Here is a 16,782-nt window from a genome sequence, read left to right on the forward strand (position 1 = left end):
ACTTTAGGCAACAGGTCAAACGATGCTTCTCAGCCCAACGAGTTAACAAGCCTTGGGTTTAGATTGACGGAAGCAACTCAGCGCCGTGTGGTAGTGGTTAAATAAAGTGTGGTGTTAAAATAATAAAAGTGTGTGTGAGAACAACAAAATGGCGGATCTAGGTCATGATGCTTCTGCTCTGTTTCTCAGTCTGCTTCTTCCTCAGACTCCTCTTCCTCTGCCGTCTCCAGCCAAGTCAGCCACTGGTTCACCTGACAGGATGAAGAAAAAATTAAGTTAGTTTTCCAACGCTTAGTGTCTGAACTGAGCGGTGAGATGGAATTTACATTAACATTGCAATGCCTGGTAAAGTTTGGAGCTGCAATACAGATTTGTCTTTAGGAACTCGAACAGGATGTTGAACGTTTTTGTTTGTTTAAAAGCACTAGTAGGGCCCCCTGGTGGGGGGAAGGTGGATGGTGTTGTTGGGCTGGGGCGCCCCCCGTTGGATAATAGAGGAAACGCTGTGCACATCCCTCATGCCATCAAAGTGCAGGCAGAAGAAAAACTGAAACATGCAGCCAAGTGATCCTGAGAACCAGATGCTGAAAATAATTGCCAAATTTTCAGTTCAGTATACAATATTTTCAGAATGTACGGCAAGTCTTTTTCATCCATTTTATCAATTTTAAAGTAAAACAGTGTCCACCACAACGTTGCAGCGCTTTAGTGTGCAGTGCATTTGCTGAATGAGAAAAGATCAAATTTGTCAGTTGTCAGACTGTTAACTAGAAAAGAAAAAAAAAAGTCACCAAATTGTATTCAGCAGCTGATTTTTTTTCTAGTTCAGAATCTTAAGTTTTGACAGCTGTGTACCTGGAATAAAGCTTTTCCTTTTCCAGGGAATTCTTGAGTGATGTCTTCTTTCCATGCTAGGAAGGCTTCTTCTTCAATGATCTCCATGTCGTAGAAGTTGACAAAGTAGCGCAGCAGCATACCTTATAGGAGAAAGAAAAACAAAAATGAACTAAAAGCACGTCTTAAATGAGAAATAAAAGCACCTGACGCTGCCGTACCTTTAGGGAAGCTGCTGGCGTTGCAGTGCACCTGCAGCGCATACAGGGCGCTGACCTGCAGCTCGGTGTGGTCGTGCAGGAACTTCTGCATGACGGGTTTGAAGGCCAGCAGCAGTTGCTTCTCCTGCTCCAGCTGCTCCTTGGAGGGGGCTGCCAGCTGGTCGTCACCCTCCGCCATACACAGCTCCTGGGAGATGTACTGGAGGAAACTGGAACCAGACGCACAGGTCAAATGATGGTCACAAAGTTTTGTTCTGCCAATAGAAACGTGGAGCTGTCGGGGCTGAAGCGCACCTTGTCATGAGGATGTTGACGAAGCCTTTGTCGGTGTGCAGCCTGGGTGAGATGTTGTCTTTAATCCACTTGTAGATGGACTGTGGTGATGGGTCGGCCTTGATCTGCTTCAGCAGCTCCTTCTCCAGCTTCAGCAGTGGGAATAGGAAGCTCAGCCCCTTCCCCTCCAGAACCTCCAGCATGCGGTCCTTGTTCTGATCGATTTCTGCCAAAAGAAAAATGAAAAATGGAGGTGGTCACTTATGTCCATTTAGGAGACTGCTATTCTTCCACAGCTCCTTTGATTTGTGGAGTTCCTCAAGGCTGTATTCTCGGCCCACTCTGCCAATTAAGGAAGACGGGGTCATTTTTCTTCAACCGTTCTATAATAGTGATGCACAGATCCGATATCAACTGTTTATTATCAGTATCGGTTACAATATTGGGTAAAAAAATAAACATCTATAATCGGGCATTGGTGACAGTACTCCCAATCCGTAAGGACAGACTGATTCAGTCCAATTCTGTCCTTTGTTATCTGAGAAACAACATGCTATTTATTCTACATTATATTTAGAATTCCTAATTACACTTTCTGAACCATCTGAGAGGTTTGTTGCCGTTTATTTTTACATGTTTGAAACAACAACAAGCTCTGTACCTGGAAGCATCTTCTGCATGTTGACTTTGCTCTGCTGGAAGAGCTCAGTGAGCCACTCGCGGTCCTTCAGCTTGGCCGTCTGCTGCAGGCAGAGCAGGAAGAGTGGGAAGTGGGTGCCATTCTCCAGCGGGTGGGCCAGCTCCGCCACGCTCACCAGCTCCGCCATGACGGCCCGAGCTGCAAACTGGGCCAGGTAGGACTTCACCAGAGGCACGTCCAGCTCGATCTTTGGGCACAGGTCCAGGACGTTGAGGAAAGCCTGGTGGGAATAAATGTGACTTTTATACACTGTTTGACTGATGTGACTTGTAGTCCAGAGAATATGATAATTATTTTTGTTTAAAAACTCTGGAGGGGAAAAAAAATGGAGAAGTGGAGTCCATTTGTGTTCAGCTCCACAAAGGAAAGGCTCACTGGAACCATCTCAAAAAATTTTACAGGAAAATAAATTATCACCATACATGAACGGGACGGTATGTTGTGGTTTTCAAGTGCTATAATGAGAATGAAATAATGCAAGTTTGCCATCTTGAGACCAATAAATAGTTATGTAAAGAATACTTAACACTGGAATAGGAAGATATTTTAAATATCCAAAACACAGTGACCAAAAACAAAAAATGGAAATAAAAACCACACAAAATTTCCCTTCAAAGAAATATCAGAATGGAAATGATCAACCTTATTTTAAATCATCATGATTAACTGCTTGGAAGATGAACTTCCACACTTTTATCAAGTCTTTTGCAGCAAAACATCTTTACAGATTTGTGCCCCATGTTTCTACTCTGCCCCTTGCTGAAGATGAGAGCCTCTGTGGGGGTTTTGTCAAAATGTTGTCTGGAGCCGTTCTGTGTGCTGCGTCTCAGCTCTGTGCGTTCCCATCAGCTTCCTGTACCTGCATGAAGTTTTCTCCGGTGATGAGGCCGTCGGCGCGCAGGGCGTGGATCAGAGTGCTGGCGTGCTCCTTGTCTTCATCGGGCCGGTCCAGGGAGCAAACGATGATCTTACTGAGCATCTCTGGCAGGAAGTGCTTCGGCGCTTTCATCTCCCGCACGCCGCCCACGGCTTCAGTCAGGTTCTTCGTGTTCAAGTACTCAGTCATGATGGCCTCCTGGTGAGAGGATGAAACGACACTGGAATGAGCAGGAGCTTCACTGACGGTGGGTTTTCCACCATCAGCATGTCTGCTTCTCTTACTGTGGTTTTCAGAAGCTCCTCTTTAGCAGGAGGCGGCTTTTTGTTGGTCTTCTGGGGTTTCTCCTGGATGGGTGGAGGGTTGGTCTTCAGGCCAAGCTGTGGAGGCTGACGGAAGACAGCAGGGGGTTATGTAATATGAAAATTACACATTCTTATTAAAACATTACATAAGGGCCCATTTTTAAAGGGGCGGTAATTATGCGTTCCTTATATTATTATGTTTTTGATAAAAGAACAACATTATAACATAATGTAAAACTAAAAAATAAAAGTTTTTTCCGCACATAATACTGCCCCTTTAAGTCAGTCTGTCCCCGTCTTCTCCTACCTGTCCTAGTGGAGGGGTCTGGGTGCGGGGCGGCTGAGCACTGGGAGGCATCATAGTGGGGATCTGAGGCTGAAGCTTGGGCACCTGGTTCTTGTTGAGGAGGAATGACTGAGCCGGCCGTAGGCTGATCTGGAGACAGCACAGAGAACACAAAGAGGAATCAACCTGGAGCTGAAATTGCATCTAAATTGTGTGTACTTTTTCAGAAGCGATGCCCTCATATCTCATAATCGCAGTCAGTGGACCTGCTGCCAAAGTGAGGATGAGGAGGTGGAGGTAGAGGAAGATGAGAGGAGATGGAGACGGAGCGGAGAGCAGAAGACAGACTGACAGCAGGTTGGGTTCCTCAGAATAACGCGTCTTTTTATAATCACTGGGCATTCAGGCTCCAACAAAAAGATGGTTTAGTTGGGATTGCTTTTTAGATTTTAAAATGAGGTTCTGTTAAATTAAAAACAGTCTTCACCTATGGTAGATAAACTCCCAGCATCTTCTAACAGATTAGCAAATCCTGAAGGATGAAGCCAACAGCTAGTTCGAGACCAACGCAAACTACTACCATTATAATAAATGCCAAACATAATGTTGTTTCAAGGTTTCTAATAAAAAAAGACAAAAAAAAAAACCACCTGTATAATCCACACTCAAGTTGTTTTTAGACAATAGAAGCTCACTTTGGACTTGCATTGTCACCCATGACAGATGCAAAAAACAAGTTAGCTAGCCAGCCAGCAAGGGTATATAAGCAGCTAGTTAGCGGTAGCCTCAACTGCCTCATTCACAGACAATAAAGATGTCTATGAGAGACTGAGAGCTTCTGCAGGTTTCACCAAGTCAAATTTAAGAATTTTTCAGATCATTTTTAAGACCTGAAATTATAATAAAATGTACAAGAGAACTTTATGTATAAATACTGACTAGCAACAGAAACGAGTCGACGCCTACAACCATCAGCAACCAGCCAAATAGCCAAATCATTACCGACATAAAACCCTAGCTAGGTTTATCTTTGCCTGCCATTTAGTTAGCAAGGTTTATTAGCTGCTAGTTAGCCGTAGCCCCATCTACCTAAAGTCACAGAATGCAGTGAAACTCTCAAAGGCGTCTGCGTGTGACAGAATATATAGGAGCTTAATTCGCCCTGCATGACAATATTTAAGACCTGTGATTAACATATTTAAGACCAACCTTTCTCCTTTTTTAGATAAAATTAAGACATTTTAATTCCTCAATTTTAGATACAGGAGTTTGCTTTGAAGTAACCTGGGTGTAGAAAATGAGGGAGACAAAAATCATCTATAACAGGTAGGATATTAACTGCTTTGACTTTTTAACAGAACCTCACTTCAAAAGTTCTGAACTGTTCCTTTAAGTTGAGACCATCTGACAATGAGCTCCTCCAACAGCTTGTCCTACTAACCTCATCTGCATTGAGCTGTCCTTTCTTGCTGAAACGTGGAGGCATGTCCTTGGACTGAGCCTGCTGCTGGCTCATGTGGTTCTGGCTCTGGTTGAGGAAATGTTGGTTCTGAACCTGCCAAACATTCAAGTGTCATTTGCTGTCGCTAAAAAACGATTACAGTCAGACACACATCTATTCACTCTGAGCTGAATTACCTGGTTGGACTTAACAAAAGACTTGGGCCCCATGTCAAACTGCGACTGCTGAGGAGGCGCAATGTGGCCGCTGTGGCCGTTGAAGAGTGGGTTGGTGCGATGGCGTCCCATAGTGGGCGAATACCTGTCCTGAATAACACCCGGTCCGGTTCCGATCCCGCTGCCTAACAAACAAAAGCAGAGAGGACTTCAGATGTAGAAATTGGGACGCTGACATCAGTGTTGAAGATGTCTGTGCTGCAAAACATGCTAGCACTGAAATGCTAGTTTAGGCTTGAATAGCTTTGCTTGTAGGATAATTCTTTCTACCACAACAATAGTCTTTTTCAGCACCCAATCAGATTGTTGTTGATGATGTCACTCCACCGGAATCATGAGTCGTACCTTTAGCTCACTTGAGCATGCGCTAAAAGAAATACTTCCGGATCATTGTAAAAATGTAGATCAACCAAGCACGACATATTTACTTATATTAATTAAAATCCTACTTACTATAAGAGGATCAATTTTCTTGCACAATGTTATAATTCTCGTAATAAATAATTGTCATTATTTAGTTCAAAGATACCAGCACCCCTCCCGACCCCACTGAGGGACAAGGGTGTTCAGAAAATGGATGGGTGGATGGATAGTTCAAAGATTATAATTTAGTAGAAAATTGTGTATCGAGTCAAAGGACTGCAACTCTTCTACGCTGTCAATGCGCCCTCTGGTGGTCTCATCATAGATACACAAAAGAACAATAATACACAGATCCTATGAGATCGTTATTTGACTGTACTTGACTATATGCTATGTGCTCATGGGAAATACTAATCTAATACTCCATGTTTCCTCTTCTTTGAATATTATACAGGTACAGACACTTGCTAGATTTTTTTGTTATTCAGAAAATAGCATTCAGAGCAGTCTAGAGAAGTACAATAAAACCGTTTTTATCTTTAGGTTATTCTTCTCTAAGATGAAATACTATTTTTACGATTACAATAAAACACAAAAAGAAATAAAACAACCCTTCCTGAAGTATTTCTTAAAGTGCATGAACAAATAAGCTGACAGTACAGATTGTGGAGTGACGAAACAAAGACCAGCCAGAACTTTTGTATGTAAAAAAAATAAACAAATGAAACGATTAGTTGAGTTGAAATTTCTACTTATTAAAATGTATGTATTTAATTGAAATGAACGTGTCAAAATCCTGATCCTAATAAAACATGATCCCACACCTGGCATCTGTCCAAACATGTCGGCCAATCCCCCAAGAGTCTCCCTGTCCAGTTTCATTCTGTTGGGCATGAAAGGGCTTTCCAGGAAGAAGTCCATCCTCATCCCCTGAGACATGGGTGCTGGGATGAAAACACCCAAATCCTAGAGGAAAAACAACAATCGTTAATAAAACGATCCTACAAACTACATAATTTCATGGCTAAATATGGTAAAGATGGCAGACCTTCACTGCGTCCTGACGGATCTGGTTAATCGTCTTTGGTCCGTTGTCGATGAAGGCCTTGCGGGGGACCCAGTTGTTTTCACGCAGCTCCACTGTGTCTTGCAGCAGGAAGCGGATCCTGGCAGGCAGCTCCTTGTTGTTCATTAAGGATCGCATACGGCCAAAGTACTGATCCATTAAAGACTGTTGGGAGCGCACGGAGAGGGAGGAAGTGCTCAACACAGTGCTGAATTAAAATCCAATCCTCAGTCACACCGAGGGCCACGTTAGAGGTCCGTACCTTTGCTTTCTCATGGTCGAGTCTCGGCCCCACTGTTCTCATTATCTGACAGAGGCATTCCAGATCCTCTCCCATATCCTTGAGCTGGACTCTCTTCTTCTTTTCCAGAAGCTTTGGACATAATAACAGGAAGTAAGGAAGGAGTCACCACGAGTCTGATGGTTATGATTAAAAACTATTAAACACAAACAGGAGAAAAAGCATGAGCTCACTGTTTTGATGCACTTATGAAGGATAGATTCATGGATGAGGTCAAGTTTGCCAAGTTCCCCGATGAATTTAATGTTGCCAAGCATCTTGATCTTGGCGATGGCACGCTGCTCCTCCTCCTCAGAAGTGAGAGGGTTGTCATGTTTGTCATAGACTGAAAGGAAGGACAGGTCAGCAGCAGCTTTATCAGGACACAGGCTCTCTGGCTGATTACCGAAGTTCAAAAAGCTTGACCTGCTCATTCCTTTTTGAATGAAGCTGTTTTTTTTCTGTCTGAAATGTTGCTATATGTAGCAACATTTCAAAATATAGCTCAAAAGACCATCACCTTTGACTTACTTTCAACATTTCTGGTGCGATTTTCAAATTCATCTTGAAGCTTGGAAATCAGCAGTCTTCTGAAGGTCTGGAAGGAGAAAAAAAATATTTCTCAATTTGCTTCTGTATTCACACAAAACCTGATTTCTTAATTTGGGTTCCAAGGCTCAAAATCATCTTTTTTTAAAAGAGTTCTCAGTCACTGTTTAATTTAATAATACTATAATCTTCTCAAAAGGTACTTTTGCACTGCACAGAACGGAACGGAACGGTTGTGTTCGCATTACAACTTGCGACCGGGTTTATAGATCAACTGGTGGCTAAATCAACTGGTGGTGGCAGCTGGAAAAGACTGATGTTTCTGTGGGCGTGGCTTTTTAGGACCCCTTTACCGAACCAGGAAGTAAACAATGCAATAAGCTTAAAGAACTACAAATCTTTGCAAAAATACTATCCGATTCCGTAAAACAACCACTAAGATCTCGGGAATAACTAATTAGAAAGACTTTATTGGTCAATATGGTATGTTGCCTTTTTTTTTTTTTTAAAAGTTCATCTGCAAAACCATCAAAACGTGTAAATTACGCAGAACTTGTCCTGACTTATGAGTTGCTTCAGAGGTTGAAACTCGTCAAAGCAAGATTGAAATAGATCTCGATGTGGCATGAGCAGATCTCAAAGCAAAGATTATTCCCTGAAAGCCGACATAAATGTTGAAGAGCCTTGGGGTTAAAAATGAAATGTTTAAAAAGTTCGACTGGCTGTGTAATTTTCCACATATTCCTCATATTGTGATATTTCAAATAGGTATCCACAGAAACTATAGCGAAATCTTTTTAACTGGTTCTGTAACCCTACACTTTATTTCCTAGCTGTCACTGATTGTCATCTAATGGACACCCTGCGCTTTAAGAACCAGGCCTGGATTAATTGGTGACACTTTCAGAATCTCAGTTCGAGTGAAGATTTTAACCTGTTTCTGATGTAAAAGTATATAAGACAATTGTTTTTTCAGCGATGTCTCATATGGTTGAGAATTACGGTCACTTGATGAAAAGAATAAAGACGAGAAAAAATATCAACAATAAGGAAGAAATGACACTGCCACATAGATCTGCGGTAGCCATGTCTTCTGTAAATGAGCTAGGAAATAAAGTGTAACATTACAGAAACAGTAGGGGGGGGTCCTAAAAAGCCACGCCCACAGAAACATCAGTCTTTTCCAGCTGCCACCACCAGTTGATCTAGAACACCGGTCGCAAGTTGTAATGTGAACACAACCGTTCCGTTCTGTTCCGTGCGAAAGCGCCTAAAGGGAAATTAAACTAGTTACATTTAAATAAAGTGGAATTAAAAAGAGTTCAGTGAATTTATTTATTTCCTCAGGTCAGTTCATCAGCATCAACAATAACTGAAGAATCTGACTAATATGAGTTACAACAGCATTTAATTTCCCTTTGGGATCAATAATGTAACTTTTGAATTTGAATGTGAAATCTAGGAAAAATCTCAGACTGTAAGGAACCACTAATGCTTTTCATTATCTGACATGACATTTATTGTATTGACAAGTGAAACTTGCTTCGTTTTCTTTTCCCATGCAGAAATCTCAACTTTTCCCTTCTTCTTAAAGCCTGAGAATCCCAGTCCTTGCCCTCAGACCATAACAGCCACTTACTGTGCTCTGCTTTTGGGATGTTTGGATCTCAGATGAAGGGCCATCAAAGTTTGGAGCGTCCTCTGCCAAGCGCAGACATAGCTGAGCATAGAGCGAGCTATATTTTGGCTCTTCTAGGGCTTTGTCTACAATCTGAAACGAACCAGAGTTGGGATGCGAGTCAGCAAGAGCAGCGGCGCGTCCACACATCTCCGCTTAGCTCGGCTAAACGGATCCGAAATGTTCACTTACCAGCAAGATGATTCCTTTAAGGACGAGTTTTGAATCTACGCCCACATTCAGGAGCTCAAGGCATAGCTTGTCAAACTTTTCAGGCGTGAGTTTGTTGAGTATGCTAGGAAAGAAATAAAAAAAGAAGGTAAAAATAAGACAGTAAGGTCGGTTAAAAAAAAAACAAAACAGTCATGTTTTATACTGAGAAGCAGCACCTGATGCAGAAAGGAACAGGCCTGAAGTGCTTTTTTCAAACCACATGCCATCCTAATGACTGCAGTCTTATCTTTTGTTTTGGTGTAAACAAGCAGAAACACGACTCCGCCTCAGTGTGGCTTGAAATGGCTTCAGAAAAGCTTAAATGAAGATTCAACCATTTGACATTTGACTCGACTGATTTAAAAAGAGCATTTTTATGTGTTTTCCAGGCTTATAGTAGCATTTTATAGCACAATCAAGTAACTATGTTACTGTGAGTTATAAAATGCTGCATATATCAAATATGAGCCAAGACATTTGACTTTGTAATTTAGCGCCCTGAAATTGGGTCTCTGTCTCTTTAAAAATCATCTGCTCTTTCTGAAAATCTGCTTTCAGGAAGTCATCACAACATGGGTCCTCTATAACCCTTTAACAAAGCTGCACTGAGAAGTAGCTTGTATAATGAGCTCAGCAGATGCGCAGCAGGTGTTTGCCAATTGCTGCTGGCTAGTCTGAAGGAGCTGAGAAGGGGCAGTCTGAGGCAGAAACTTGGAAACTGCACCTCTGAGGACGAGTATCATCTTCAAAGGCAGAGCTACATCTCATCAAATGTTTTGCACAGCTGAACGGTTGCCACAGGAGATTAACAGATTTCTCAAAAGATTAGGGTTAAATGTTGGATCAGGTTAGCTTAACCCTAAAAATCAAAGCAACACTGGTATGTTTTTGAAGAGTTGATAACATAACATGATGTAAAGCTCAAAAAAGTTGATTTTACATATTGTCCCTTTAAGATCACTTGTTGCCTTTAATTATGGTTAAATCCAATTCTCGCATATATTGTGATTTTATTTCCCCAAAAACATTTGAATTCCTGTACACCAATCGGGTCCTTACCCCCTCACTTTCCTGAAGATTGCATCGTGTCGCTCTTTCTCGTTGCTGGAGTTGGCATCTCGTCTAGTGCTTCGTGAAGGAACCCATCTCTGAACGCTTTGCCCTGGGGTTTTCCCCAGGAACTCGCTGCAAACGCAAAAAGACTCAGTTCAACAGAGTCCAGCAACAGCAGCAGCAGAACGGTTTGTACAGAACGCAACACAAAGGTCATTGTTCTGAGAGCAAACCTTCAGCACCTGCACAATCCCAATCACTGCTACCTTTCTATTAGCTTCACTTCAACCCGACGTTGTGGAAAACCCGTCACCACAAACAGAGAAATAGAGTCTGAAATGGCAGTACAGAACTACTGGGAATTGTAATTAAAGTTCCCTGGAGTTCCAGCTTCTATTCTTTCAGTCTTCAGCAGAGTGACGACAAATAAAAATAAATAATTCTTGGCGGTCAAATGAGCTTTATGTCAATAAGAACTGAGTCTAAAGCTAACCCTACCTGTTGCCGACAGTCTTGGGATAGTGCTGAGGTGCACCCCTACCACCTCCTCCCCCCGAAGAAGCACTGCAGAGGAAAATAACCAGAGGAACGCGTCAACTTCACGCCACAAACTGGAACTGTTCGGCAAACACAAGGCCATTCACCAGTAAACCCAATTTAAGAAAACTAAAGGAATAAGTGATCTGCACATCTACAGTGTTGACTCTGAACATCTACTGTTTGGAGAGAGACTGAACAGTTCCCCAGAGTCAGTAAACTGGAAGGGAAAGCTGCTGGGAATGAGTGCAGCTACTTAAGGAAGAGATTTACTTTTGCTTTTCATCAGCAAATCAAAGCTACCATTTGATCATTAAACACTTCACATCTCTGTCAACTGTTTAAAAAGCAACACAACTGAATTCTAGCTCAATACTTTCCTGCTGCTCATGTATTTATCTATAACCAAGTACTGAATTAGTTTTGTAACCGACATTTATCTCATCTAACAGAGCCATTAGTCTGTACACTGACTGAACGTTACTACAGGTTGAAACAACGAGTCATTATTATGCACATGTTGGCAAGTCATGAACCAGGTGAAAAGCTTTTGATTCATGAATATCTGCTCAGCATAAAACCACAGCATCTTATTCAGAACTAGATTTTACTTGACCAATTTCACCACTTTTTTTTTTTGCTTGTATTAAAATCATTAGTGTACTGGACAAAAATCTGAACTAAATCTAGATTTGTTTAGAAGAATAAATTCCATCTAAAGTGCCAACAAAGTAGCAGAGATTTATCTGGGCAGAAACAGACTAGATTATAAACATTTCTTTCCCCTCGGGTGCAGTAGGTCAACTTGATTGTTCATTTTAGATATACAGCTAAAGGAAATTTGTGTCTGAGTTCATCAGAAAACTTCTCAGTTCTGTTCTTAATCAGATGGTCAATGAAGGGATTCAGGTTGAGGCACGACTGAAGAAGAATTTAGGAGTTTTTGCATTAAAAAAAACAAACAAACAAACCCAGCAGTCATTTAAAGAGAAAGCAAACATTTCATTCAACATTCGTCTTGCTCTAATTGAAGCAATTACACTTTAGTTTTATAATTTTCATTAGAAGGTGACCTTAACTCAAATGAATGTTATTAGGCAGCAGACAGAAAGCTCAGCTTCGTGTATCTTTAAGGATTGAAATTCAGCTTAGAAGCCAGGGGATTGCTTTAAGTTTTAACTGAAAAACACTGAACATAGGTGTTCTTACTCTGTTGTACCAAAGCTAAAACTGTTGACTGATTCCAATAACAAAGATGGAAGAAATTTAGGAATTTCCTGTGATGGAGCTTTTCACAAAATTCCTTCACAAGCTTTTGTGAAGGAATTTTTTCTGAAGAAAAACATCAGAAGCATTCTGATCTACAGAAGCGATGACGGTGATTATGTGCATAGTGCAGACGGTGTGACAGAGCGGTACATGGAAATATTCCCCAGGGCCGCCTTGTTGTTAAACCAGAGACAGCATGATCTTCCATCCAGTCTACATTCACAAGCTGTTACAGAATCACATTTCAAAACAGCTTGTTTCTTATCTACAACTTGCACACAATAATGAACAGCTGCTTCCCATCTCCAGTCCAGAGCTATAAACTCTCAATATCATCAAGCTAGTGTTAAAATCTTAAACAATCATGGAGGGCTTTTTGTGCAACAAAACAGACTTTGAATCCCCTCTAAGGATCAGTCTATGTACCCAGCCACCCCTTTAAAAAAAAAAGGTCTCACAATGCAAAGTGCCTGACAGCCATTTTGAGCATTCCCAATCCTGCTTTGTTTTAAATGCCGGAAGTCCCAGCCCAAAACCCTATTATAGGGCCGACCCTGGAATAAATGATTTATATTCCCGTTAGTAGGCCTTGGAAAAAAAAAAAAAAAGAGAGAAAAAAAGCCCCTGTGATTTATTACCTGAAACGAGAAGCACCCCCTTCTGCAATCACACTCTCCACTTTGGCGGCTTGACAATGAAGAATACTCAAAAGAATAAGAATAATAGGAGGGGATGGGGAAAACGGGGCTGAGGAAGACAGAAGAAAAAAACCATAATCAGCATCATAAAGGAAAATTAAAATGGAAAATAAGAAATTCACAGGAATGTAAAAAAGGAACCACTCTAAATCACATCTTGCTACCTAAGAATAACGTGTTTCCATTTCTGTGTCACTGTTCTAACAAGAACACAAAGAACTCGGTGAGCCAAAATGCATGAATGTGAATAGGACCCTTTTGTCGACAACAAAGAAGAAGCTGCGTCAGCTAACATGCTAATGCTATCCGCTAACATAAATAATTAGCTAGCTCACTATGCTGCTGAATCCATAAATTAGCTCCGTCACGACACTAGCAGAGCGGTTAAATGTACAAGCGGCTGGGTTTATACAGCATGTGTCATGAACACCGACATGCTGCTGTGGTCTAAATATTAATCGTTCGTCATTATGGATGCAAAAACAGCAGAACCGATGTGAACGTTATGTACTGGTGCAGAGGCTCGGGGCAGGGCAGCATGGACAGCCGAGGATGCTTTCCACTCAACCGGCCTTTTATTGTCATCCTGATAGAGGTGTGGAGAATTATGTCTGGGTCTAAATAACCCATTCATGGCGACTGATGCCCCACAATATTGACGCAACGTGTTTTCCTAAACTTATTATATGCAAATACTAAAATTATGTATGCGTGCATGTATATTTACACATAAATAAAACTCGCTGTAACTAGGCTACGACGCCATTTTCTACTAGAATATAAATCAGCCGACCCGTCTCCAGGCTAGGCTACCAGCCGGTTCCCGAGCTAATATGCGCTAGTTAGCTTAACTCGAGCTGATGCTCTGTGCTTGCAAGCTAGCAGAGGCCATTTTGGATAAGCCGGTGCGGTTTTGTAAAGGGACATAAATCCGCCTTACCTTCACCAAAGCAACTTCAGTTTTGTTTTGTTGTTTGCGTACCAAAGAAGAAATGAGAGGGCCTCTACAAGAAAAGTGAATTTTGCAGCAGAATGCCAGGAGGGCGTAAAAGTCGAAAAATATCCACAAAAACACACACTTCAACCTTGTGCCTCTGCCTGGTTTGTTTGCGTTAGCTGGCTAGAAACGAGCTCGCAGCCTTATGGGGGTAGAGAGACCTCATCTCCTATTGGTCGCTTATTTTGTTGCCATGTAAGTGCTGACCAATCACATCAAAGAAATGTTTTTAGGGCGTTACCGTTACCTCATATAATCCACTGACAGATTTTTATTTATTTATTTATTGTTTCACACAAAGACAACTGGCAGATTTAGCTGATTGACAAAAACATACTCTGAGCGAAAAAAATTCAAATGACATTTTAATTCTGCCAACAAAATTATGGTCGGCTAAGTTTATAATTTTAAACAGGAGAAACTAGAAAAACTGAGTGTTCATAAATGTACGAAACATTTATGAACCCTTAAGCTAATTACTATTGCAATCTTGAATATCTCATATAACTCATAAACATATGCAATATGTTTGATCTTTTCCAGTCATCTTATACATATTAATATTCAGTGACTTAGAACATTCCTGAAAAGTTCATTTGTTTCAGTAGTTCAACTCAGTAAGTGAAAAGCATTGACTAATTTAACAGACCTATGACTTTCAATCTTCTGTTAAATATGTTGATATTTACCAGTTGATGAAAGCCCAACATTTAAGAGTAGACACATCAAATTTGAGGTGGGCTAAATGAAAAGTATTTTTCTTAAAGATTTATTTTTATTTATTTTTTTTATTTTTTTTTTCTGCTTTGTTAATCTAGTTTTAATCTGACAAATGAGCCTCGGAACACATCTTCTAATTTATCCAAGTTGATGGTATTTAGCACAGGGCCAGCACAAAATAGTCCAGGGCTTCAAGCAGAATCTAATAAGGGGATCCACTTTCTGTTCAGATTACCACTCACTAGCACTTTAAGCAGAAAACTGAGCTGAAAGATATCAAAAACTCTGAGTATTCTTCTATCATTGTTTTGTGGGGGAGGAGGGTTTCTTGGCATTTATTAAAAGTGTACAGAAATGTTTCTCTTCACATACAATGAAAGACTGCACTTCCATATATTCGTTTCTACCCAACAACCCTATTGGTAACTCAGAAATTTGCAAAAAGTCGTCATTTCAAGGCAATCAGTCTGTGTTTGTCTGCTTTACTGATGTAGTTAGTTATGAAAATATAAGTGTTTAAATCTAAAAATAGGTCAATTTCTTATAGAAAGAATAATAGCTTAGTGATGTGGAGCATTAAGTTGGACATTTCTGATATTTTTTTCTCTTTGTTCACATCTATTTAATCAGAAAATAGAAAACGTCTGAAATTTCAAATTTCTTCTCCAAAAATGTCTTCTTCTTTATTTATACGTCATTTCTGCTAGTTAGCGGAAATAGCACAAAAACACACATTTTGGAAACAAACGGGGACTAATACTAATAACATGTATTTTAACCGATGGTTAAAGTATTTAGTTAAATTCTAATATTTTGGACATAAGTCGTCTGTTTGTGTGTGTGTGAACGACTTCCATTTTGAGAAGGTAAGTGTTCAAACTTATTCCCTCATCTGATTTTGTTAATAATTACATAAGTAGTTATTAATATCCAAATCAAACCTACAGTTGCACAACAGAGATGTGCTCCAGATGCCAAAATGGAAAGACATCAACAGTCACCTGCAATTGATTTTACATTCATCTGGGTAAAAGCATTGTTACATCACATTATAGTTATTTGTCCTCCAATAAGTAAGACATTTCTCAAGTGGAAAACATTTCCATTTCCACTTCAAATAGAAGGACTTTGATGTCCTATAAACTGACTCCAACATCACACTGTGCAGTCCTCATAGTAATTACAACAAACATAGTAGCACCATCTTGAATTTCAAAGCCCCCACTAGGCATATTAAGTTTTATAGTTCATGATAGAACTACTATAAAAACACTGAACAAGCATGGCCTGTTCAAGAAGGCTTTCTAGAAGACGGGCTGTTCTCCCTAAAATGATAGCAGCATGACTTAGGTTAGCAACTCTCCACCTGAGGAATTCTGAGAGGGTTTTCAAAATGTTTTCTAAAGTCTTTGTGGAAAAGTCTCCTCATCTTGTCTCAAAGGATTGGGAAAGAGTGAAAAAGGGGGAAAGGCAACAGAGTTCATCCAGTAACTCTGAAACTTATTGTAGTCAGTAATCCCACCTGGCTGTCAACGGTTTTTGGTCTGAAAGCCCTGCCTCTCTCTCTCTGTCTCTCTCGCCTGCTAAATATTGGTGCAGTGTTCTCTCAGGAATCGTTTTGCAGAGGGCCAGCCACAGGGTTACCTCTACTTCTCAACAGGTATTCCAACTAGAGGCCACAGTGGTGTTAATGTGACTGGGAGGTACAGGATATGATGTTTTGACGTAGCGTCCTCTGCATCGGCATAGAAAAAAGGTCTCTTTCTCTGGCAGAAATAATCAGCTGGAACTGATAAAGACCAACTCTCCAAAACAGTTCTGATTCCAACAGACGGAACTATCTTGTCAAAGAACAGTCTGGCACATCTCTGTCTTGTCACCTTGAAAAACCTGTCAATTGTCGACTTTTATTTTTATGATGATTTATGACGTAAAGCACTTTGAACTCTTGTTGTTGAAATGTGCTACGCAAATAAAATTTGATCTGATTTTGATTTTATAGTTTCACATCATACTGAAACTCTCATACATGTCTATCTGACATTCTCAATCTCTTGCAGCAGGAGAAGACTGCTACTTTTCCAACTTAAATCTTGAGATCAAAAAGAAAAGTTACTTCTCCCACATTGGAGGAGTCTGATATTTTGGTTCAGATACGTTTGCTATAGCAAGATGAAAAAGTAATC

The 16,782-nt window shown here is 40.6% G+C and overlaps 1 protein-coding gene across 1 annotated transcript; it reads right to left on the minus strand.

The window, feature by feature from the left end:
• Positions 1 to 174: 174 nt before the first annotated feature.
• On the minus strand, positions 175 to 12,927 carry eif4g2b (eukaryotic translation initiation factor 4, gamma 2b). The gene is made up of 19 exons (XM_015060739.1): positions 12,820 to 12,927; positions 10,382 to 10,507; positions 9,302 to 9,404; positions 9,071 to 9,202; positions 7,414 to 7,480; positions 7,077 to 7,228; positions 6,865 to 6,975; positions 6,585 to 6,767; positions 6,361 to 6,502; positions 5,135 to 5,298; positions 4,938 to 5,051; positions 3,518 to 3,646; positions 3,190 to 3,294; positions 2,888 to 3,103; positions 1,990 to 2,248; positions 1,350 to 1,554; positions 1,056 to 1,264; positions 856 to 977; positions 175 to 251 (listed from the first exon to the last, which is right to left on the minus strand). The coding sequence occupies exons 6-19, from the start codon at positions 7,158 to 7,160 to the stop codon at positions 186 to 188; spliced, it is 2,109 nt and encodes a 702-aa protein (XP_014916225.1). The 5' UTR covers positions 7,161 to 7,228; positions 7,414 to 7,480; positions 9,071 to 9,202; positions 9,302 to 9,404; positions 10,382 to 10,507; positions 12,820 to 12,927; the 3' UTR covers positions 175 to 185.
• Between the last annotated feature and the right edge of the window lie 3,855 nt (positions 12,928 to 16,782).

Source organism: Poecilia latipinna, unplaced genomic scaffold (assembly GCF_001443285.1).
Source record: "Poecilia latipinna isolate Pla-1442-1.1 unplaced genomic scaffold, P_latipinna-1.0 Scaffold1740, whole genome shotgun sequence".
In the NCBI taxonomy this organism is placed as follows: domain Eukaryota; kingdom Metazoa; phylum Chordata; class Actinopteri; order Cyprinodontiformes; family Poeciliidae; genus Poecilia; species Poecilia latipinna.